Source organism: Heteronotia binoei, chromosome 2 (genome assembly GCF_032191835.1).
Source record: "Heteronotia binoei isolate CCM8104 ecotype False Entrance Well chromosome 2, APGP_CSIRO_Hbin_v1, whole genome shotgun sequence".
Taxonomy (NCBI): Eukaryota; Metazoa; Chordata; class Lepidosauria; order Squamata; family Gekkonidae; genus Heteronotia; species Heteronotia binoei.
The window spans coordinates 49,537,037-49,561,372 of NC_083224.1; the positions used below are offsets into that span (position 1 = coordinate 49,537,037).

General features: G+C 40.7%; 1 protein-coding gene across 1 annotated transcript in view; it reads left to right on the forward strand.

Annotated features, from left to right (window-relative positions):
* Nucleotides 1-24,336, forward strand: part of PTPRT (protein tyrosine phosphatase receptor type T) — a 1,094,059-nt gene that overhangs the window by 1,066,031 nt on the left and 3,692 nt on the right. Inside the window, exons 30-33 of the mRNA XM_060230934.1 lie at nt 3,895-4,068; nt 16,930-17,061; nt 19,202-19,327; nt 22,088-22,251. Coding sequence (XP_060086917.1) covers nt 3,895-4,068; nt 16,930-17,061; nt 19,202-19,327; nt 22,088-22,251 — 596 coding nt within the window. The remainder of the gene's footprint in view (nt 1-3,894; nt 4,069-16,929; nt 17,062-19,201; nt 19,328-22,087; nt 22,252-24,336) is intronic.

Genomic DNA, 24,336 nt, shown 5'->3' on the forward strand with positions numbered 1-24,336 from the left:
TTATGATATATTACTATGTGCATCAGAATGGTACCTGAATGCTTCAGCTGGGATCAGAAACACAGTTCACATTGGTAACATTAACTGAATGGGTGCAGAGATGGAAAGAGGAGACCAGGGTGGCATTAATAAGTATAGAGTTTCCTGTATTTATGGTTAAGTGAAAATTCTGGGTCTGCAGTCCTGCTTGAGTGTTGGTTTATAAGATTAGTGAGAAAAGAGACACTGATGAATTGCTAAGAGGCCAAATGTCTAGCCATTCACATGATGCAGCTTACCATTTGCACCCTGGCAACTCAGTGTAATTACAAGAGATTTTAGCTTGGTTGTTCTTTTCGCCAGACTGCTGCCTGGTGGGATTCTATCAAAGGGATTTAGCATTGCTGGAACACATTTTGGTTTGGCTGCTTACTGCTAGCTATACAATGTACATAAATTGCTGCTGAGATCACAGATTTATACCATCCCACATGTTTGAAGTCTGTTTATTATCATTCTGATTTTTATATCTGGATTTACCATATATTTCTGTAAAGGAATAAGTGAGTGTCATTCAATGTGATTTGGTTATGTGAATGTCATTGTTATATCAGAGAAAACAGTAAAGCTACTACCGTTAATACAATCATTTTTGAGCTGTAGTTGAAACTGAGAATACAGAATACCTTCCACCTCCATTGCACACTGAGCTGAGAATGGTTTCTTCTCTCCAAGTTCAGATGTCAGTGTGCTGTGCAAGAATCTTATTTTTTTAGTGTAGAGTAAACATAAGGAACTTCATTTTTTTGGCTTGTATCCTGTGACCATGTTCCAGGTGTGCTTTGCTCTGACCACAGTGCAGCTTAATTCTTCTGCTACTTGTACTTTAAGAAGGTAAAGGTAGTCCCTTGTGCAAGCACCAGTTGTTTCTGACTCTGGGGAGATGCCGTGTCACGTTTTCATGGCAGACTTATTATGGGGTGGTTTGCCATTGCCTTCCCCAGTCATCTACAATTTCCCCCCAGCAAGCTGGGTACTCATTTTACTGAACTTGGAAGGATGGAAGGCTGAGTCAACCTTAAGCCAGCTACCTGAACCCAGCTTCTGCTGGAATCGAACTCAGGTTGTGAGCAGAGAACTCAGACTGCAGTACTGCAGCTTTACCACTCTGTGCCATGGGGCTGCTTGTACTTAAGGATGTGCATTACAAAATTCCCAAGCCAAAGATATACACAGAAATCTATAGTGATTTCTCAGAATGGTAATACAGATCCTTGATTCTTGGGAATTACTGCGGGGAGGGACCCCTGAACCATCCATTACCCTGCTTCCCAAGCTTGGGCACTTAACAGCAGCGTAGCATGCACTCATTTTTTCTTTGATTCTGCTGATTTCCCAGGCAATGGTATGTCTATCTTCCAATCAAATCCTTGCAATGGAGGAGCACAGAGTGCTCCCAGCCAGTCACTTTTAGAAATGAAGCCACAGAGAACTTCAGTTTGCCTTACCTACTTCCTTTGCAGGGGCACAGCCCCTTTAATCATTGCAAGTATGTTAGCTAGAGACACTTTGTTCAAGAGCCCAATTAACTTGAAACTGGAAAAGTGGTCTTTATTGGACAGGTAGGCTAACTCTCCTGCAATTTTGGCATCATTTGACTGAAGAACAGTCACTCCTAGTCCCTGAAAAAATCCTCCATATGGAATGTTGGCAGACCACCTACTTCAGGGTCTGTAAAATTGAACTGTCAGTCCAGTTTGTTTGAAATATTGGATGGTGGTCCTTACATTAGAGGGAGGATTATGTTCTGTGCATATTTTATGTCATTATCTTTATAATCAGCTGCCCCAGATCTTCAACTAAATTCCCCATTGAAAGCAATGGTATGGATCATCTGGAACCCAAATAAATCACATGGATTTGAATCCCAAACTGTTAGTGTTCTATATGGACATAAGCAATCAAGATAAAAGTCCCCACTCCAGAAATGAAATTGTAACTTTTTTTCATCAGCACACTCTCCTACTAGTAGTTCCATCTATATAACATCATCATTTTTCAATTAGCTTTATGCAAACAAAAGTGCTAGCGCCAGAGGAAATGAACTGTGCTGTGGATGGTGCGAAGCACATCTGGAACAGGGCCCTGGGATTCAAGCTTGAATATATAGAAAAGTGATATAATCATAAAAATATTAAATTTTAAATATATATATCTGTGTAAAAGAGAAGTGAGATAGTAATGTTGGGATGAGTTGGTCCAACACATCCTAAAAAAGGAACTTGTTCGGTTATGTCAATGGAATATCCTTATCCGTGGTTCATAAAATACATAGGCTGGATGTTCTTGTCTTAGATACTCAGGTGGAGATTGTGGCCTAGTTGGAGTACATTTTTCCAGCTATATCTAATTATTGACTTTGATCTTTTGTGAACAACAGGGATTTACCAAGTGTTACCTTTGGCTGCACCTGAAAGTGGCAGTTTCAGCAAAAGTATTTGGCACCTTCGGGATGCATCAGGCCATCACCTGAACTGTGCTGTCAATTTCTATGCACAATGACTATATTGCAGACAATTTCTGATATGCTTTTGGGTCAGTATCCCTATATCCATTAGCCAAGGATTGGCCCCTGTGTAGACAGTCAGATATGCACTACAAGGCTGCCCCCAGCTCCAGTGTAGGATTTTACAAATGTATTTAGTAATCTAGAAGATTTTTGTGCTGCTTTCCATAGTCTCACTTGGGATAGTTTACAAATTAAATCTCAATAATTTATCAAAGCCACAAACCATTAAAGCAGACCTCAAACCAGAAACAGATTAAAAAACAGTTAAAAAGAAAGAACACCCAATTAAAAGCCTGGGTAAGAAGAAACAGAAACCTCTGGGTTTGGAGGAAAAACTTAAGTTGTTTGTTTTCATTGTTTATTTTAAATAAGTTAACAACATTGTCTGCATATACACAGTTGTTATCATTAAAAAAAAGATCTGCCAGATTTTGGATGGCATTTTGAATTGTCAGATCAAAAATGCAGCAGTAGTCTCTTGGAGCAGGTGAAGAGGGGAAGCATCTTACTTCTCCAGGCTCACCTGCTTCTCTTTACCTTGCTGTACTGTCAGGAGATACAACCAAGTGGGCAGGAAGGTGTAAAGAAAGTGAAGCTATTGGGGGGAGAGCTAGCACAGTGAAAGATGGAGAAAGACAAACTACAGATGGCTGGAGAGGGCACAAAAGCTGGAGGTGGAGGTTGGAGGGGAAGATGAGGGTTCAGAAGCAGGATGTGAATATGATGGAATTCCCAACATTTTTGAGCCTATAGGCATCTGACACAGGGTGGTGGGTGCAACCACAAAATGGTTGACACAAGAGGTAGAGCCATATATACAGAGGAAGCCTAAGTGCAGGGGGAGATGAGGGACAATTATTTAAAAATAAATTGGGAAAAAGGGCATAAAAGAGAGCAAAACCAACACTGGTGGCAGCTGCAACTGAAACAATGTTATTTTAATCTGACCACCCAATTGGATTTCCAGTGGCCAATCAGAAGCCCTGCTGGACATGAGCCCTTCCTGGCCCCACCCGCTTCCTAAAAATACTTGACGGTCAACAGGAGAGGTGTTGGTAGGCACCAGGGGTGCCCATGGGCACCATGTTGGGGATGCCAGAATAGAATTTCCCCTCCCCCATGAGTGTTTTCAGAACACCCTCTTGTTTTCAGTTAGCCAAGGTACCTTCTGAATAGAGCATATTTGGAATTTGAGTACAGTAGTAAGATTATTTTAATTTTTAATTCATCCATATAGAGCCATGTCCTGTATTTGAAGAGGACAAAGCAGAAGTTGTCTTTTATATGTAAAGCTGGATCTTTTTTGAAGTTGAGTACTAATCAACATTGCTTTCTCCCTTTTACAGACCCTTAACATAGTAACGCCTCGGGTCCGGCCAGAAGATTGCAGTATTGGACTCTTACCTAGGAACCATGACAAGAACCGCTGCATGGATGTCCTCCCCCTGGATCGGTGCCTCCCATTCCTCATCTCTGTTGATGGGGAATCAAGCAACTACATTAATGCTGCACTCATGGATGTAAGAACAAATTACAACCTTTATAGTTAAATTACACGGAGTAGCAGCTTTGGGTGTACTATTATTTGCTGAAGAAGCCTATATATGTGATTTTTTTCTCTATTTTACCTTCATCACAAACTATGAAGTAAGTAATGCAGAAAGATAATGATTGCCCAAATTGAGCTTTGTGGCTGAATGAGGATTTGAACTTCAACTTTCTTGGTCTAAGTCTCTCAGACTACTACACTATACTGTATCTTAAATAACATTTTAAGCTAGAATCATCCAGAACATTTTTCAACCACATGTATACAGCATTGGAATATTGGAGGAGGTGGTTGTGTCTGGCTCTTTTTTAAAATAGAGCTTGAATACAAGTCTTATTGCATCTTTTGTACCTGAATATACATGACCTGCTGCAGAATACATCTACCCATCCCCTTTAAGCAATGGTAGCACAGATGTGTTTTGTTGCTGTTTTTTCTCCTTAATAAGTAATCAAGATAGAGAGAGAGAGCTGCTATTGCTTTAGTAGCTTAAGTTGATGATGCAATAGAACAATAAAGTTGTTCTTCCAGAGTGGGTGCTGATGTCAACACCTATTTGATTGTCTACCAGCCAGAGATGGTTCTGAAGTTTAGAACAGGATTTGAGTATGGGAACAAGCATATGTAGAGAAATACATTGGTTTCCCATTTGATTTGGAAAAACTGTCAGTCTCTCCCTGAACTTCCTCTAAGCAAGGCCAGTTCTGCTCCCAGCAGCAAAAATAAAATAAAACAGAAGAAAAAGTGGCCCATACATACATACTGACAATACTCATATTAGAGGGCTTTTCATTTGAATAGGCCAAGTAAAAAGAGCCAGGCTAATGTCTTCTATTTCTTCAGGACACAACAAGAGGCCTAGTTCTCAATGCAATAGACCCGTGTTTCAATCTCACCACTGTAAATGAAGGCTCACATGATGGGAAAAATTCCTCATGAAAATGCATCCTTACTCATGTCAGGGGAAAAGATGAGGCTAAAATATTTTTGTCTGGTGTACACTCACTTTCCATGTGAATGAAAGTATTTTGTCTAGAGAAGCATTTTGTCATATGATGCCCCACTTGCAGAGGGATAATGCAGAAACAGATTTACTAGTTAATTTAGGAGAAAGACCAAAAACCCCTTTCTCGGGAAGATCTTGCCTTGCTTAGTGCTATTTGGCTGAAACAATGCCAGTGAAGGGCACTTGGTTGTTTCTTCTTCTTTCTCTAGTTATGGAGTGGCTAAGAGGATCATTACTAACATAAGAACGAAGTGGGGTATCTATCACGGGATGAATGAAAAATGTCACCCCACAATGTCAGAAAAGAGCCCTTATATGCATTCCCTCTTGCCAGTGCAGTCACAGATTTCCTACATGATGTATATTTTTATCATTTTGTACAGGGGATGCTAATTAAACCCAGCATTGAGGGAAATTAACTACAACTATAGTGCCTCTCTATATTGTTTCTATATATTTTCTAGTTTTTGATCCCTTCCTTTTTTCCATTGTTTAGCATGTACTCAGTTGAAGTTGCGACTTGTGAACCATTCCTCTGCCATCTGATGTTTGGGTTTCTTTGGGGGGAAAGTCTCAAAAACCACTTCAGACGCTGTAGGTCTTGTTGAAGTGATTCTGAGACATAGTGATAGTAGATAGATATCTGTTATGTAACAGCTGAGTGAGCAAAGGACTTTACTGCTTCACTGAGCAAAAGCTGTTTTCTGCACAAGCCATTTGTATCTAACTCAGAGTTGTGCAGCTGCCTGCATAGAAACTGCCATATTTTTAGACTAAGTTCACATTTACAAAGAATGCACACAGATCAATTCACCTCAGAGCTGAGGTAATTCTCATGCCTCATAACCTGCTTCTGATCTTCCTTCCCCTGCCCTTGTTACAAAGGCTTAGATTTTGTTTTGCCTACAGGCTAGTTTTGACTTATCCTTGTAGCAGTTGCATTCCCAGGGGAAAACTGTGGAGGGGGGGGGGGGAATAGTGCTGCCATTTTAATCACAGATGTGTTGGGATGGCATGTATATGTTACAGTGAATGTCCAGAAACTGTTAAATGCTGACAATCCCAGGGGTGTTCAGTGAATGCTCAAAATAGATACTATTTCCTGATTTCTAGGAAATACAAAAGTAAATTCTGACAAGAGGCTGACTCACAAGGAAGATGGTATCTTGTTTTCCATCTTACTGTTTACTGTCCTCATTATTATCACTCCCCCCCACACCTGATCGTTATTATCTCCACTCTTGCACTTGTCTCACCCTGTCTCGATTTCTTTACCTTTTCCACTCCATTCACTGTTGCTTTGTTTTCTTCTTTTCCTGGATGCCTCTGTCTCTAAGGCCCACTATCAAATCTACATTTAGGTGCCTCAGCATGCTTGAAGATAATGGACAAAATGCCTGGGGTTGGTTCCATCTCTGCATGTGCAGATGGCATGCTCAAGTTTTGTTTTTTAGTGGGGGCAATTACCCCCAGTATATATATAGGGAGAGAGACAGAGAGATAGAGACAGACAGACATGGATTTCCTTATTTTGCATATTTTCATTTCTAGAATGAGGGGTATTAAATATTATTGGACAATATCATTTGAAACTAGTCCTGAATTACTAACTCCAAATAAATTTCATGAAGGCTCTTTTTAATCTTACGGACATTTGAATTGAGTTTGGCTTCTCTCTCTGTTGACTCTCTCTGTTGAGGTTGACTCAGCCTTCCATCCTTCCGAGGTTGGTAAAATGAATTTGCTGGGGGAGAATTTGCTCGGGGAGAAGTGTAGATGACTGGGGAAGGCAATGGCAAACCACCCCATAAAAAGTCTGCCATGAAAACGTTGTGAAAGCAACGTCACCCCAGAGTCGAAAACGACTGGTGCTTGCACAGGGGACTACCTTCACCTTTACTCTCTCTGTGTTTATTTTCAAACATTTTTACCCCACTCTTCAATCAGCTCAAAACAGCTAACACCAATGGATTAAACAAAAAAAAAATCATAAAGAGAATTGGGGATGTGGTCCATACAGAATTGGCCTCTATTGGGGATGGTGGTGAGGGTGTAATGTTGGTCCTTTGGGTTTGGTTAAAAGATTGCCACTAGCATGGATTGCATGCTTCCTTCCTCTCCAGCCCTCTCTTTTTTGAATTCTTCCTACCATCCCCATACTGCCCTTAGCCATGGTTCAAAATTGTATTAACTATGGTTAACCCTGACATGTGTACACTTCTTGCCCAGCTTTTAAAACTGTTGTAGCTTGCAAATATTGACATAAGAACATAAGAGAAGCCATGTTGGATCAGAGTGTTGGACTGGAAGGGCCATTGGATGTTGGATCAGAGTGTTGGATTGGATGGGCCGTTGGCCTGATCCAACATGGCTTCTCTTATGTTCTTATGTCAATATCTGCAAACTACAACTGTTTCAAAAGCTGGGCAAAAAAATGTACACAGATCAGGGTTAACCATAGTTAATATTAGTGCAGATACAATTTTGCTTATGGCAATCTTTTAACCAAACCCAAAGGACCAACAACATTACACCCTCACCACCATCCCCAATAGAGGCCAACTCTAGAAGCATCCAGGTTGAAGATTAGTTCCAATTAACACTGGTGCATCTAAAATGCTGAACCACATCTAAGAATGTGGAAATGTACTCACAAAAAGGAAAAAGCTGGACAGGGGCTCTTTCCTTTTTGTGAATAAATCTTCACATTCTTAAATATGGTTCAGCATCAGCATTATAGCTGCACCAGTGTTAACTGAAATAATCTTTAAACATGAGTGATTTTAAGTCATTTGTAAACTATGACAGTGTCTGCACTGGTCTTGCCTTGAGTAGATGTGTTAGCTGGATTTTTTTTGAATTAGGAACAGAAAATCACACTTGTGTCTGTTGTGCTACCTAATTGTTTAAGGAATCAGATGTGTTTTAAATGTGGGCTTTTCAGATTGAGCTCTTATCCTAATCCACATGGAGTCCCCAGATGTTCTGAAAGGATCATTTACTCACTTAAACTCTATAAGCCACAGAGAAAATGGAATAATGTATTTGTAATCTCCTTTCATGCTAGAATTTCCTTATAGTTTTATAACGCAGACAAAACCCATCATGCTGATGTTAATCTGCATGATGGTGTGATCGCACTGTCAATAGAAGAACCCACCATCCCAACTCAAAAACCAGTGGCTGGAGTAATTAGAAGTAATGATGATCAGGAACACTTCTGTGGGTTTAATATTTGTGGAGCCAAAAATATAGTGACATACAGTTTGTGGTGTGGCAGGCAACAAGTTGTACTTAATGAATTCCTGTAACACAAATTTTAAAGGATTCTCAAGCCCTTAAAACATTCAGCCATCCAGCTCTTGCACTATGAAATGAAGACACCAGAAACAATGCATGGATTTAAAAAGGAATTGATTATTAAACTCTAAGATGCATGGCATTAAACGCCCCACCCTCCATTTAGTGGGGGCCAGTAAAAAGGCTTCCCCAATTTAATTTTTCAGCATTTGGACAATCTCACTCTGGTTCAAAACTCAACACTGCCTTGGGACAAGTCATCTTTCTCTTTGGTTGCACTCAAGTTGAAAAGAGAGATGCCGCTGTCAATTCTGTAGACTGTATGTTATAATGTGATGATTGAAGTGATGATACTGAGTACAAAGAGATCCTCCCCCACATTTCCTTGGAACAGTTCATCCCTCAGTTGCTGACTTGGGAGCTTCCCTCCTTTCTTAGAGACCTAAGGATATCCATCAGTCTGATTTAATAATAAACACCAAAGCCACAAATCCTGCCCAACCCATTTCAAGATTTATCAACCTCTTAGAATTTGGCTTATTCATTTACCCATGTGAAACAGGTGAAAAATGTGCCTCCCTTAGTCAATTTCAGAAGGAACCCCAAAAATTCCTACTGGTCTCCAAAGCAACTTAGATTGAGAAGGCTGAAAGTGCAGTATTGGGGATATTATGCCCTCAAGTAGCCTCCCCTGTTTCAACTGCTGCATTGGCAGCTTTGCCCAAGGTCGTTGTCATTCTCCCCATCCCAGTATATGCTGTTTTTGTTTCTCCAAAGGCTAGAATCAGCAAAACGTGTACCTACTCAGTCAGTAAATATGCTTATCTAGAATCCTCAGGATAAAATATTTAATTCTGGTTGGTTGGTTTGTTTTAGACAACATCCCTCTATTTCTCCTTGAATAATAATTTTAAAAATCCTGTTATCACCTGTTCAGCGTATGGGGGGATTCTGAACTGTTATATTTATCTCACCATCTTTTAATTTTCTAATAGTTTCATTTGTTTTAATGATTATGTACTAACTGGTTTTTAATGTTTGTGTAATTTGATGTCACCCACCCTGAGCCTGCCTGGGAAGGGTGGGATATAAATAGGGGTGTGCAAAAAAAAAAAAATCAAATTTACACGGATTCAGAAATACACGGGGCCAAACAATTCAGAATACCGTGTATTTCTGAATACCGGTACTCGGAATAGCTGCATATACGGTAGATGCGCCGCTATTTCTGAATATACAACCCCATTATACCCTATGGCCATTGAAATCAGTGGCAAAATAGGGTATATTGGAAACCGCCTAGAGGAAAAGGGACAACAGGAAAAAATGCCAACAAACTCAACTGCTAAAAAAGTGACCTTTTAAACAATGAAAATTAGGCCAAACAGCCCCCCTCCCCCACCAAGAATCAGAAGAGAAAAGGAACAACAGCAGCACAACACAACAGCAACAAATTAAACACAGAATCCTTTTAAAACAGTAAAAAACTTAACTTTTAACAATACAGGAACTTTACCAACCCCTTGCCCCCCCCCAAAAAAACTTTCACCCTAACCAAGAAATCCAAGCCACCCAAATCAAGAAAAGTAAAAGAACACTGCACTTTTAAACATCCTCTCACTAAAGTGAGATATGGGCAAATTGGCAACCCACCCCCCCACCCCCGGCCCCCACCCCCAGTAAACCCCCCTAACCCCAAATAAGATACCCAGTACTCACCCACCCAAATCTGGATAAGTAAAGGGACTGAGTTTTAAAAAGTCCTTTTACTAACTAAAATAAAAACAAGAACCCCAAGGCTGTCTTACCTTAGACATCTTCTCTACTCCAGGCAAGTCAGGCAAGGCTGAGAGAGAGCAGCAGCAGCTCAGGCCAAGGGCCAGCACAGAACAATCTCTCTCACACACCAACACAGCAGCAATGGAATGGAATCCAGCCAGGCAGACTCCTTAAAAAGGTTCTCTGGCCCTACACAGAGCAGTTTCAAAAAATACCACTGCTCTGTGATTGGCCAGAGAACAGTGTTTATTTGGATACCCAAGTAAATAAAAGAACAACAATGTTGCTGATGGCTGGGGGATTAGCTACACAACAGCCCAGCCATCAGCTACACAACAGCCCTGCAAAGCATGTATTTGCAATGCATTTCGCAAATGCATGCTTTGGATTGGCTGCTGGGGCTCCTCTCCCCCTCCCTCCCTGATCCCAGGGAGGCTATTGGAGAGGTGGGAAAAGTCTTCCAAAGGCGGGAAAGGAGGCAAGCAGCTCCCCTGAGGCTGCAGAAGCTCCTTTCCCACCTTTTCCATTGACTTCTGAATACTTCTGAATATATATATTCGGAAGTATATGGGGAGCCGTATACGGCTCCCGTTTAATGGGCTAAAAATGGATTCGGAAGTATATGGTGCCATATACTTCCGAATCAGGGGTGATTCGGGGGTCTATTCAGTTCGGCCGAACCGAATGCACACCCCTAGATATAAATTGAATGAATGAATGAACAAATGAACGAAGGAACGAATGAAATGGTAATGAAGCTCAGGAAACTGAGATAAAGAAAGTCATGCCAACTCCCAAATCTTCATCCAAAATTAACTTGACATTTTTTTTGAAGTGCACACGGCTATCTGGGATATTCTTTCTTCACAGGAATTAAGATAGACTACCTGTTTACAACACTGAAAGGGCTTTATTTCCTTCTACCCAGGACCTCAGCACTAAATTAGGATAAAATATGATTGATAAAATGATCAATAGATCATGCAAGTGATCATTTGACATATTTAAAGATAGGCAACCCCAGTCAGAATAATGCCAAAGGCCTCATAAATTCAAACTGCAGGAAACTGCAAAAGAACAAGCCTGTAGCTACAGGGGGGCACAGCCACTCCATTCAACCCCCCCCCCCTTAAAGCTCTGTAGCCCCTTAATTGGACTGAAACCCCAGGCAGATGCTGCCAACCCCTGCCTGGCGATCAGCTGATAGATGGGTAAAACTGCTGCAGCAACTGCCATCCTCCATCCCCTCCTCTTCTGTGGCTCCACGCCCCCCACCCCCATGGCGCCTCCTCCTCCCTCCCTTTTTCACACTTTTAAGGCCCAGGGAAGGGGCAGTGAAGTACTGCTCCGAGCTCTTTAAACAGGTGACTTCCATGCTGATCAGCTGATCTACAGGAAAACCAGTGCAGAAGGCTGGCCACTTGGATCCTATGCCCCTCTGGTGTGTTCACAATAAGCACTGGGGGCAGCAGCAGTGAGTGACTCATGGGAAAAGCAGTGCTGCCCTTGCCTCCTTGCCCCCAGCGCTGATCGTGAGCGTGCCAGAAGTGCATAGGAGCCGAGCAACCAGCTTTCTGTGCCAGTTTTCCCACCGATCAGCTGATTGGTGTGTGTGGAGGGTCACCTTTTAAAGAGCTTCTCCACCCCTTCATAGAATCATAGAGTTGGAAGAGACCTCTGGGGTCATCTAGTCCAACCCCCTGCACAGTGCAAGAAACTCACAAACACCTCCCCTTAAATTCACAGGATCGTCATTGCTGTCAGATGGCCATCTAGCCTCTGTCTAAAAACCTCCAAGGAAGGAGAGCCCACCACCTCCCAAGAAAGCCTGTTCCACTGAGGAATCGCTCTAACGGTCAGGAAGTTCTTCCTAATGTTGAGTCGAAAACTCTTTTGATTTAATTTCAACCCATTGGTTCTGGTCCTACCTTCCGGGGCTACAGAAAGCAATTCCACACAATCCTCTATATCACTGCCCTTCAAGTACTTGAAGATGGTGATCATATCACCTCTCAGCCACCTCCTCTCCAGGCTAAACATCCCCAGCTCCTTCAACATTTCCTCATAGGACCAGACCCCTCACCATCTTCGTCGCCTTCCTCTGGACCCATTCCAGCTTGTCTATATCCTTCTTAAAATGTGGTGCGCAAAACTAAACACAGTACTCCAGGTGAGGTCTTACCAGAGCAGAGTAAAGTGATACCATCACATCACATGATCTGGACACTATACTTCTGTTGATACAGCCCAAAATTGCATTTGCCTTTTTAGCCACCGCATCACACTGTTGACTCATGTTCAGCGTATGATTCACTAAGACCCCTAGATCCTTTTCGCACATACTACTACTAAGACAAGTCTCCCCCATTCAATAACCATGCATTGGATTTTTCCTACCTAAATGCAGAACTTTACATTTATCCCTGTTAAAATTCATGTTATTGGTTTTAGCCCAATTTTCCAGCCTGTCAAGGTCATCCTGTATCCTGTTTCTGTCTTCTGTGTTTGCAACCCCTCCCAATTTAGTATCATCTGCAAATTTAATAAGCATTCCCTCTATTCCTTCATCCAAATCATTGATAAAGATGTTGAACAAAACAGGTCTCAGGACAGATCCCTGAGGCACTCCACTTGTCACTCCTCTCCAAGAGGATGAGGAACCATTCACAAGCACTCTCTACAGATCGACCTAACGGTAACAGGATCCAAACCACATTTTGTCAACAAGAATAGTATGTGGAACCTTATCAAAAGCCTTACTGAAATCAAGATAAACAATGTCTACAGCATTCCCCCAATCCAACAAGGTAGTCACTTTCTCAAAAAAAGAGATCAGGTTAGTCTGACATGACTTGTTCTTGAGAAAACCATGCTGGCTCTTAGTAATCACATCCATTCTTTCAAAATGTTCCAGGACCGACTGTTTGATGATTTGTTCTAACACTTTTCCAGGTATAGACATCAAGCTGACGGATCAGTAGTTATCCAGATCGTCTTTTTTCCCCTTCTTGAAGATGGGGACAACATTCACCCGCCTCCAATCTTCCGGCACCTGTTCTCCAAGAATTCTCAAAAATAATAGCCAGAGGCTCAGAAATTACATCTGCAAGCTCTTTTAGAACCCTTGGATGCAATTCATCTGACCCTGAGGACTTAGTTTCATTTAAAGAAACTAGGTGTTTATGTAATAGCCCTATGCTGATCCTAGTTTGGAACTTCATACCCTCCTTATATGTTCTGTTTTTGCCATGTTGAGCACCGTTTCCCTAAGAAGAGAAGACTGAGGAAAAGTAGGAATTGAGCAGTTCTGCCCTCTCTTCATTACCCTTTTTTGTTGTTTTTAGCATCTTTGGCCAGCCTAAGCTCATACTGAGCTTTAGCTGTCCTAACTTTTTCTCTACAAGCGCTAGTGATTTGTTTATATTCATCCTTGGTTATAAGACCCTCCTTCCAATTCCTAAAGGAGTCTTTTTTATTGCTCAAGTCTTTAGAGAGCTGTTTATGGAGCCACTTCGGCTTCTTTAGGCTTTTTCCATTTTTTCTTCTCACAGGACTCGTCTGCGATTGCACTTTCAGTATTTCACTTTCATGAAACTCCCACCTCTCCTGAACCCCCTTCCTCCTAAGTATTTCTGACCATGATATTTTACCCAGCATAGTTTTAAGTTTATCAAAGTTTGTCTTTCTGAAGTCCAACCTATAAGTCTGACTACATATAGCCTTTCCCTTCCCTAAGACTGTAAATTCCGAAATCACATGGTCACTACTGCCCAGAGTGCTGACTATTTCCACTTCTTCAATCAATTCTTCCTTGTTGGTGAGAATCAAATCCAAGATAGCAGATCCCCTTGTTTCCGTCTTCACTTTCTGGAAAAGGAAGTTGTCAGCATGACAAGTCAGGAATCTATCTGACTTTTCGTTTTTAGCAGAGTTGGACTTCCAACAGATGTCTGGGTAATTGAAATCTCCCATGATCACAGTATCCCTTCTCTTGGATAAGTTTGCAATCTGCTGTAGAAGTATCTCATCCAAGTCCTCTGCCTGACTTGGTGGTCTATAGCAGACCCCCACAATAATATCACTGTTATTTCTTACTTCTTTTATTTTTACCCAGAGACTCTCAACTGAGCTGCCATGCCTTCCATGGGCCTTAAAAGTGTGAAGAAGGGAGGGAGGAGGAGGCACCGTGGGGGGGGGGGGCATGGAGCCACAGGAAGGGAAGGGGTGGCAGCTGCTGCTGCAGTGTTTTATGGCCCCTCCACCTAAAAATGTATCCGCTGCTCCCCCCCCCCCAAAAAAAAAAAATTTCTGGCTACGGGCCTGCAAAGGAAGTGCAGTCTTTTGACTATCCTATAATTAAGAACATAAGAGAAGCCATGTTGTATTGGGCCAATGGCCCATCCAGTCCAACACCCTGTGTCACACAGGGGCCAAAACCCAGGAGGTCCACCAGCAGGGCCAGAACTCCAGAAGCACTCCCATTGTTACCGCCCCAGCACCAAGAATACTGAGCATCACTTCTCCAAGCTTAGTGTTCCATCTATGCATTGTGGCTATTAATAGTGCAATAAACAGAGAAAGCACTCAGTTGCAGCACTGAGGTCAGAATTTAGCTCCCCAATAAGCACTGCTAGAGCACTCACCTCCACTGTCATTTGCAGTTCCTGGAGGTGTGCAGATCACCCTGAAAGTACATGGGAAATATTGATGAACATAATTTCTAATAGTGTGCTTCACTGTTGGTATCTATTAGTGAGCAGGCAGTCTCTCTTAGCCAACCTATCATACAGTGTTGTGAGAATAACATAAGGGGGGATGGGAGAACCATACATGCTACCCTGAGAAAGGGTGGGATACAATATGTAGATAGATATTGCTGTGGTAGATCTTCAGCAGCTGTTATTATTTTTCCCTGTTACTAGAGCTAGCAGAAATGACATAAAATATATCAAATTTGCAGATTTCCTTTAGCTTGTATTCACATAATTTGTATACAGAATTCTGCTTGTATTGTTGCAGAAATCAGTGATCTTGGCACCAAATGTTGATTCCTTTGTACTTTTTTATTGTCTTACATTGTTATTTCATGGAGGATACCCACCAGACAAATATGAAACCAAATGCACAGGGTTAATCTGATAATGTACATGAATTGTCTGCTTTCACTTGACATAATATCCAAACACAGCAGAATCACACCAAGAAGAATAATTAACTTCTCTTGACCTTTGCATCTGGTATTGAGTCTTTTGTTAAATATCTTGCTGGATATTTGCTGAGATAAGGTAGTCAACTGGCTTCTGAGGCTGGGAAATTACTACTGAAGCAGAACACAGAAAGATTAACACATTGTGTTTTTACATTTAAACATGGCAAATGTGAGTGCTATAAATCTGTGTATGTAAAAATGTATATTGTTCTTGTCAGAAAGCTGGGATTGGCTAACCTTGAAGTAGACCTAAATTTGCCCAACAACATAATATGTAGAAAAATAGAATATGTTGAAATACTGGCCAAATTACAAAGAACAATAGAAGCAGTTCCTTAAACCTAAAAAAATAAGTTTAGGCTTGGAAACTGAGTGACCAGGGCCAATTCACACATCACAAAGTCTTCATGTCTATCATAAGAACTTTATATGAGACATGAAATGGAAGTTTTGTGCATCCCAGCATGCTTCAGTCTGATTCCAATGGCATATGTGGAGAAGGGGCTTCTGGGTTTTTCCCTGCACCATTTTCAGATCCTGAAACTGCCCAGGAAGACACTGTTTGCATTGGTGACAGCTATTTTTAGTGTGTTGGACTAGGGATCTGAGAGATTCAAGTTCAAATCCTCACTTTGCTATGGAAAGTTGATGGGTAATCTTGGGCCAGTGACACACTGTCAGCCTAACCTACCTCACAGAGTAGTTGTGAGCATAAATTGGAGGAGAGGAGAATAATGTAAGCAACTTTGGGTCCCCATTGGAGAGAAAGGTAGGATATAAATGAAGTAAATAAATAGATACATTTCTGCAACAGAACAAATAGATACACAGGGCAGATTCAAGTTACATAGATAGTTTATGTTGGGGGGGAATCTATAAGTGCTTTCTCTACATGTGCTATAATCATAATCAGAACTGGCCTGTGGGAGTCTGGAAGGCACTAAACTCCCATCACATAAATGATACCATGTTGTTGCAGCAGCCACAAGGACTTTGTGACATGTGACTTGGCCCTTAAAAATTAACATTGGTGGTGTAGAAGAGGAGGCCAAACCCCACCTCAATTTAAAAATCCTTTGAGAGGAAGCTATTGCAAGCTATTTGCATAAGCACAAGTTCTTCTTGGATCCTGGTTTCTGATGTTTTTGCTGTCTTTCGACCCCAGCAGCAACATGGAAAAGGCCTACTGACAGCTGTCATCCCCAGTCACTTCTTCTAATTATTATTATTATTATTATTTTGCAGAGTCGTATAACATGAATAATTCATGATAGATAATCCTTGTTCTCATGGCACTTTTCTTTAATGAAATGTCTTCATTGGAATCCATTATAAAAGCCTTCTTTCAGCTTGCAATGATAACAAAGAGGATGAGGTGCAATTTGTATAATCTAGTTAAATGGATCCTTTTGCCTGCTCAAGCCTCCCGGGTTTAATATTCTTCTGGATAAATGGTGATTGATTTCTTTTTTCTTAACATTAATCCTTTCCTTCTCTCTCTCTCGCTCCCTCTCTCTCTTCTTCCATACCTTTGTTAGAGCCACAAGCAACCTGCTGCCTTTATAGTTACCCAGCATCCTTTACCCAACACTGTACCAGATTTCTGGAGGCTGGTGTTTGATTATAACTGTTCCTCCATTGTGATGCTGAATGAAATGGATGCTGCACAAGTAGGTGGATTTTTGAGGGCACAGATATATGAATATTTTCAGATCTTAAGTAAATACTGGTTCACTTACTTTCAGGTATAGACTAAATACTGTTGACCAAAAAAGGAAATTGGTTAAAGACTTTCAAACAGATTGCTGTAAGTTGTCCTTCCCAAAAAATGATAATGCATTTTCAAGGTGTAAACAGAACTTTGTTGGCTTTTCCCTAACTTGTTGCTACTTACTGACTTGGTCTTTGTCAAATAGGAAACTCAAGGCCAACTTGTACATTTAATCATTATCAGAATCAAGTGATCATGAAACTTTTCCTGGCCTGTACCATTTAATGCTACTTGATGGGGAATGTGTATTTGAGTGCTCTCTCTCTCAAACATCCATGCATGCACACACAAACTTCCCCTCTTGGGGGGGGGATGTCTCCTGATGCACTTCCTGACCTGCCCCCCCCCCCCATTTCCCACTTCGCCTTGATAGGACGATAGAGGAAAAATTGAGACGGGTTATGATCACAAAGAGAAGTTACATTGCACATCAGCGTGACACTCTAGGATTCACCCAAAAGTTCTATGATTTAAGCATTAGATGAATCCTACAGTGTTGCCCCAATGCAATGACATCACTTCTGGTTTTGCACCAGATGTGATATTGTGCTACACTTTGCTCCTACCCTCCAAATTCTTCCACTGAAGTGCCAGCAAAGGCTAGCAACCCTACCTCCTCCATATCCATGTATATAGCAAAACAGCACAGTTGGAAGGAGGGCTCAGCCTAACCTTTGCTCTGACGTGCTGTTTTTCTGTTTGCTTCTAACAAAACCCAAAGGAGAACATAGGTAAAACAGTTTCATAAAAATGCATTTCATCCAAAATAGCAGTTTTTCAGGCCCAGAATTACCTGATTGTAAATACTTTTTAAAAATTGTGCGTGTTGATAGTCACATTTACCACCTGATACCTGTTTTAAACTATAAACAATCTTCTCTGTTACCAGGTGTTTTTAAGGCAGCAAGTGTATAAGAATGGCTTTGCTGCTGTGTGGTACATTCTGGGGTGCACAAGCAGAATATGGAGATCACTGAGGCAGAATTTGTACATATGCAATGTAGAAGATTGATTGATTGATTTATAGGTCTGTTTCAAAAAGCAGATCTGCAGCACAGGTCTCCAGATAGTCAGGGAATTTGGCTGAGGCACATAAATTTAAGCTAGTTATAGCTTAAGAGGGTGGTTTGAATTTTAAAAAATACTTTCAGGCACAAACAGGCTTTTACTGACTGGCCTCTAGGTTAGATCCTCTTACAGAAAAAGAATTCCACCCACACCATCCTGCCCTATCCCAAGAGTCAGACTAAATGGTACAAGATCTGCTTATTACCAGAGGCAGGCCTAACAACCGGATACTCTGTCCTCACACAGAGGTATTCTCTCACCACTCTGCCACACTACCTGGCAGAACTATTCTTCTAACTGTCTGCTCTTTTACTCTGGCAGACTCACAGGCTATCATTGCATTTTCCCTAAGGCAGATATTGACTCTTATTGTGCTCCCCTCTAACATTCCACCCTCCTCCTAAAATGTGATTAGATGCTGGAGCAGCACTCCCATAGGCTCAGCTGAATTCTGTTACTTTATTTCCGAATTTTGTACATAAGTTTGTTCATGTCTAGTTTGCCATCGGTTACAGTTCCTTCCATTTGTTTGGGTGTTTTCTACTCTGCTACGTTACCGATGCATGCTAAAATATTTCTAAAAACCAGTTGCGATGTATTATGTGTACAGCTTTAATCATTTTTATGTAGTGTTTTACCAATGTGATGGATGTCAGTGTGTACATATCCATATAACACAGCACAAAAGAACCTCGATGTGAACATACTCGTGATCACAGCAAATTTTGGGGGTTTTTTTAATATGCATTGCCAATACAGAGGGGAAGAAAGGATATAAATGCATTGGAGGTGCCTGAGCCAATTACAGAATGGCTATTAGAAAAATCTCTTAGTCAAACTTGAAATGAGGAGTAGAACACAGCACAGAGCGGAAGTCTGGAGTAGTAATGAATAGTGGGGGAAGTCCACTCATTCCTAATATTTTCCTTTCATTGTTTTTTCATTCTTTGTTTCCTTTTCTCCATAACTAGCTCTGTATGCAGTACTGGCCAGAGAAAACATCCTGTTGTTATGGGCCAATCCAAGTGGAGTTTGTTTCTGCTGACATAGATGAAGATATCATCAACAGGATATTCCGGATTTGCAACATGGCAAGGGTATGAAGATTCACTTATTACTGAGGCTTCCAAATGTCGTTGGACTTGCCCACCACTCCATGGAGCCTTTTTAAAAAATCACTCTGTGGAGATGAGATCGTTTAGCTCAGCCAGAGTATCTGTCACACACAGTTAAAACAATGGCACGGCCTATTCTGTACTTGCACAGGATTTTTTAAATACAGAACTTCAGGGGTTTTTTTAAATGAAAACTGTTCTAATGCTTGATGATTACACTTATAATTGACAGTCAAGACTTGGAAGTGCAGCCCTGATCTGGATAGCTCAGGCATGCCTGATCTCATCAGATCTCAGAAGCTAAACAAGGTTGATTCTGGCAAGTACTTGGATGAGAGACCTCCTTGGAATACCAGAGGAAGGAGGTGGAACAGGCTTTATTCCATGTCCTCTCCGGATATCCTCCAGATGCCCAGTAGGGGTCAGTCACCATGCCTTCCAGGTGCACGCACACACGTGCACACACATGCACATTAATAAAAAAAGACTGGGAAGTGCACATCCACATGCACAAAATGTGTATTAGTATTAAAAGCCTAAACATTGAGTTTACTCTGCTTATGTTTTTTAGAAAAAACATATTGATTGATTTGTAGCTCACTTTTCTCCCCACTGGGGATCTGAAGCAGCTTACAATATTATTCTTCCCTCCTTTTCCATTTACACTACTAACCACCTTGTGAGACGGCTAGGTTGCGAGACCATGACTGGTCCAAGGTCTCTCAGCAAGCTTTCATGGTATAGTAAAGTTTTGAACTTTACTAGAGTAGTATTTGAACTCATCTCTCTCTCTCTGTTTGTCTCTCATCTATCCATCTAAGTAAGATAGGTAAGCTTTTCTTCTAAGATCCTTCTAAGATTTCTTCTAAGATTCTTGCCACTTACAATTTCTTATCCCCAAGAATTCTTATTTTCCTATCAAGCTTACTTGAACCTGCCCTTTAGTCTTCAGAGATGACCCATTCATGAAATTGTTAGAGCTTTCTAACTTGTTATGTAGTATCACTCTTAAGGCTGCAGATAGAGGAGACATGTCCAGAACACTTATTAAGACTCCCTAAACCAGGGACAGTCAAACTTGCTTAACATAAGAGTCACATATACTAAATGTCAGAGAGCCACAAGACATGAACAAATATTACACACAGCTTTATTAAAACTCTTAATATTTTCTTTGCACAGAAAGATAAAATACATATGTATGCCCATAACAACATGACCATGCTAGAAGGAGACTTAAAAAACAAACAAATGAAAGCTGGGAATAACCGTCCCCATAAGAACAGCATAGGGAAAAGTTAGGGAATTATTTTTTTGTACCAGTGGGAGAAGGAAACACACATGTACGTACCATATAAATCACTGACCATCATTTACATCATTATGCATTTTTTTTTTGGCTTGACACCATGGTTAGTAAATACAGGTCCTACGAGAGCTATGAAACTAAGGGGGAATCCTGCACCACCCTGTTTAATTTCATCCTTTCTTCCAGTGGCTCGCTCAGCTCTTGCGCTCTCTTTCCCCACTCTAGATCTCTGGGTGACCTCTGTGGTGGAGAAGAAGAGCTTGCAAGCCTGCCTATTTCCCCCTCCTTCCCTGTTTCACACATGACAGAAATAATCACCTACATATGGATGAGCGCTCAGAAGCTGACTGAGGTTCCAATGCTAACCATGTTTATTTGAGAGTAAGCCTGCATTAAGTTCCTCCTTGACCTCCAGGAGCCACACAATATGTGTGAAAGAGCCACATGTAGTTCCCGAGCTGCAGTTTAGCCACCCCTGCCCTAAACAATAGCTTCAAAAATCCTGTAATGCCAGTAGCAAAGATATCGTTGATGATCAGCCACCTTCAGAATAATTTCAAAATTAGATACCAGTTCTGTATTGATTGTCTGTTAAAGTGTAGTCATTTCAGGCCTCAGGAGAAACAACTACTGTATAAGTCTACTTCTTTTGCCAAAAATTAAGTGTCTGCAAATATTTGTTCATGTTATCCAGGAAAGTACTTACTGATGTACTTAGCTGGAAAAATAAAACCTCCCCTAACAGAATGACCCCTGTCTGATCCTCTGCCTTTCCAGTGCTGCTTATGAAAGACTTCACTTGCCTTCCCTCAAGCTCAAACAGGAAAAAAGGGGGTTTCATCAGGTCTTCTGTAGCCTGTGAGATCCTAAGTGAAGGGTGGGATATAATTCCAATCTCTTATGAGGTTTCTGGGATTTTCTTTGGTCATATCATGTTTTCATTTTTAATCAACACATAACTTTAGCTAGCACACTTATTATTTATTGTTATTTATTTATTGTTTTTGATATATAACCTGCCCTCCCCAAAAATGGTGTCAGGGCGGATAACAACATATAAAACTTACAATCAAGAAAAGCAACCAATTACAAGTTAAAACATTGAATAAAATTAATTATAACACCAGGATGACGACAGAAAAAAATCCTATATGTGGCCCCATAAGTGGGCCAGAACATATATGTCTTATGGGTCAGTAGCACACATTGACCTGTATAATCCTGTTAACTAAACTCATGTAAACTGGTATGCAATTACAATTACAGACTATTATAATTATTGTATCTTAATAGGGATCTTCCTGCAATTAATATAAATGCTATAAATGTTGTTGGTATAAATAATTACACTTGTGATATTTTGATATTACATAGAAATTTTCTTATTGGACCTTTTTCACATCCCAACAAATAATGTAATTCTTTTTTCTTAGCCCCAAGACGGGTACCGTATTGTTCAGCATTTACAGTATATTGGCTGGCCAGCATATAGAGACACACCTCCTTCCAAACGCTCTCTATTGAAGGTTGTCAGACGGCTAGAGAAATGGCAGGAACAGTATGATGGACGAGATGGGAGAACTGTGGTCCATTGCTTGTAGGTACCTTTATTCTTTTGTTTTCTGTACTCAGTATTGGTTACACATACAAAAATGAGTTTGAAAAAGAACTGGGAAGAACTATAACGTAATTATATGTTTGTGAGCCTACATATATTTGTTGTTCTGAAAGAAAACAAAACACTTAGTTTGACGTATATTGAGATGTACTGCCAACCCAAATGTGTGAATTTAGTAATGATGCCAGCCTTAAAAATTATGTGAATGGTTTGCAGCGGCAAACTTAAGAATTTTCTATCCTCAAAGTCACAATGAGTTGAGCCCACTCGATTTCAATCTTGGTTTATGCCACAGTTCCATTACACTCTACTACTACACTATCCTCTTTCCCTGAGACACATCAGTGATCCTCAACTGGGTGCTTCTGAATTCATTGACACCAGCAAATGGGTTTTCTGATGCCCATTTATTTCTTCTTCAAAGCATCTCATTCCCAAAACAAATAACTAGGCCTGGTCAGGGGCCAATGCATCTTCAGAACCGCCTCTCCTGTTATGCTCCCCAAAGAGTGTTATGCTCTGGGGAGCAAAATCACCTGGTGATCCCTAGCCCAAATGATATCCAGCTGTCCTCAACCAGAGCCTGGCCCTTTTCAGCTGTGGCCCCAACATGGTGGAACTCTCTCCATGGTGACATCCATGCTCTGTGGAACTTGGTCCAGTTCCACAGGGCTTGTAAGACAGAGATGTTCCACCAGGCTTACAGCTGAGGACATCAATGGCCTACCATCAAGCCTGGCCTCCATCTCTTGCCCTTCCCTGCCCCCATTTCTTGCCCATTCTCCTCCATTGGACAACTTCAGACAAGCATATTGTTGTACTATATTGCTTCAATTGCTTTTTTTAAAAAAAAATATGTTTAAACTATTTATTGATATGTTGGCATTTGTTGTACACTGCCCTGAGCAAAATACCAAGAGTGACTACAGATTCCAGTTTGAAGGAGGCACCCCTTTGGAGCATCTGTTATTCTTTGTGACAAAGACCTCTGAAATGGCAGTATTCCAGACATCAGACCTGACTAATGAGTAGGACACCATGGAAACCATAAAGGGATCATGCCTAGGATGATGTCATGAGAATGCTTAGCAGCTTGTTATGTAAAAGCATCCCAGATGATTTACTAAGTACACCAGCATTTCAGAAAACATATTTCATGGTCACTGGTCCTTGCAGTATTGCTATTTCATTGTTTTATGAGCTAAGGATTAATGGTAGCCCTACACAAAGGTCTTCCATGAGGCTTCCAAGTCACTGCAGCTAGAAAGCCAGTTTGGGGGAAGGAAATTAGGCTGAGGTATTTAGGTTCTATCACATGGCTGAGGTGACATAGTTTGAACTTCAAAACATGGCACAGTCTGAGCACTGAACATAAATCACATTAACCAAACCCATTCCAAATAGTTTTACTTGTCAATTACTTACTGTGTCCCTAAAGCAAATTCCTTTATATCCAACATTTTTATTGAAACATTTTTTATTTTTTATAAGTTTGTACAATCCAATGTGTTATATTTATAGAACAATTTCTGCAATTACAGAAGGAGAAGGTATTGTTGAACATGCATACATAAAATCTAACAAAGACTAATGAATTTCAAATTAGCATTTTGGTGGGAGAAAAGAAGAGAAACATATTACAAATCTTCCATTTTATATTTACCATAACTTTAGCGTTGTAATGATCTTAAGGATCTCACCATATTTCTGCAGGTATTCTAATATTGGATACCAGATAGAGAAGAGCACATCTGATTCTGGATATATTAACCTTTTGTTCATTTCACTTAACTTAGCCATTATGTATATATTCCATATCTTCAAATGCATATCCAACATTTTTGTGTGAAAATCCAGCCTTTCGCATACTACCCAATAGATCATTTTTTTGTTCATATACCCATATACTCCTGTATGTATTAGATTCCTGAAAAAAAAAAAATTGGTTTCTGCAATCAGAATTCCAATGACTGGTTATATTCAGATTTTTTTTTTTAACTTGGTGATCTTTTCATTATTTCATGATCTCTTGAGGTCTTCAGCCAATATAAAACTGGCTGCCTT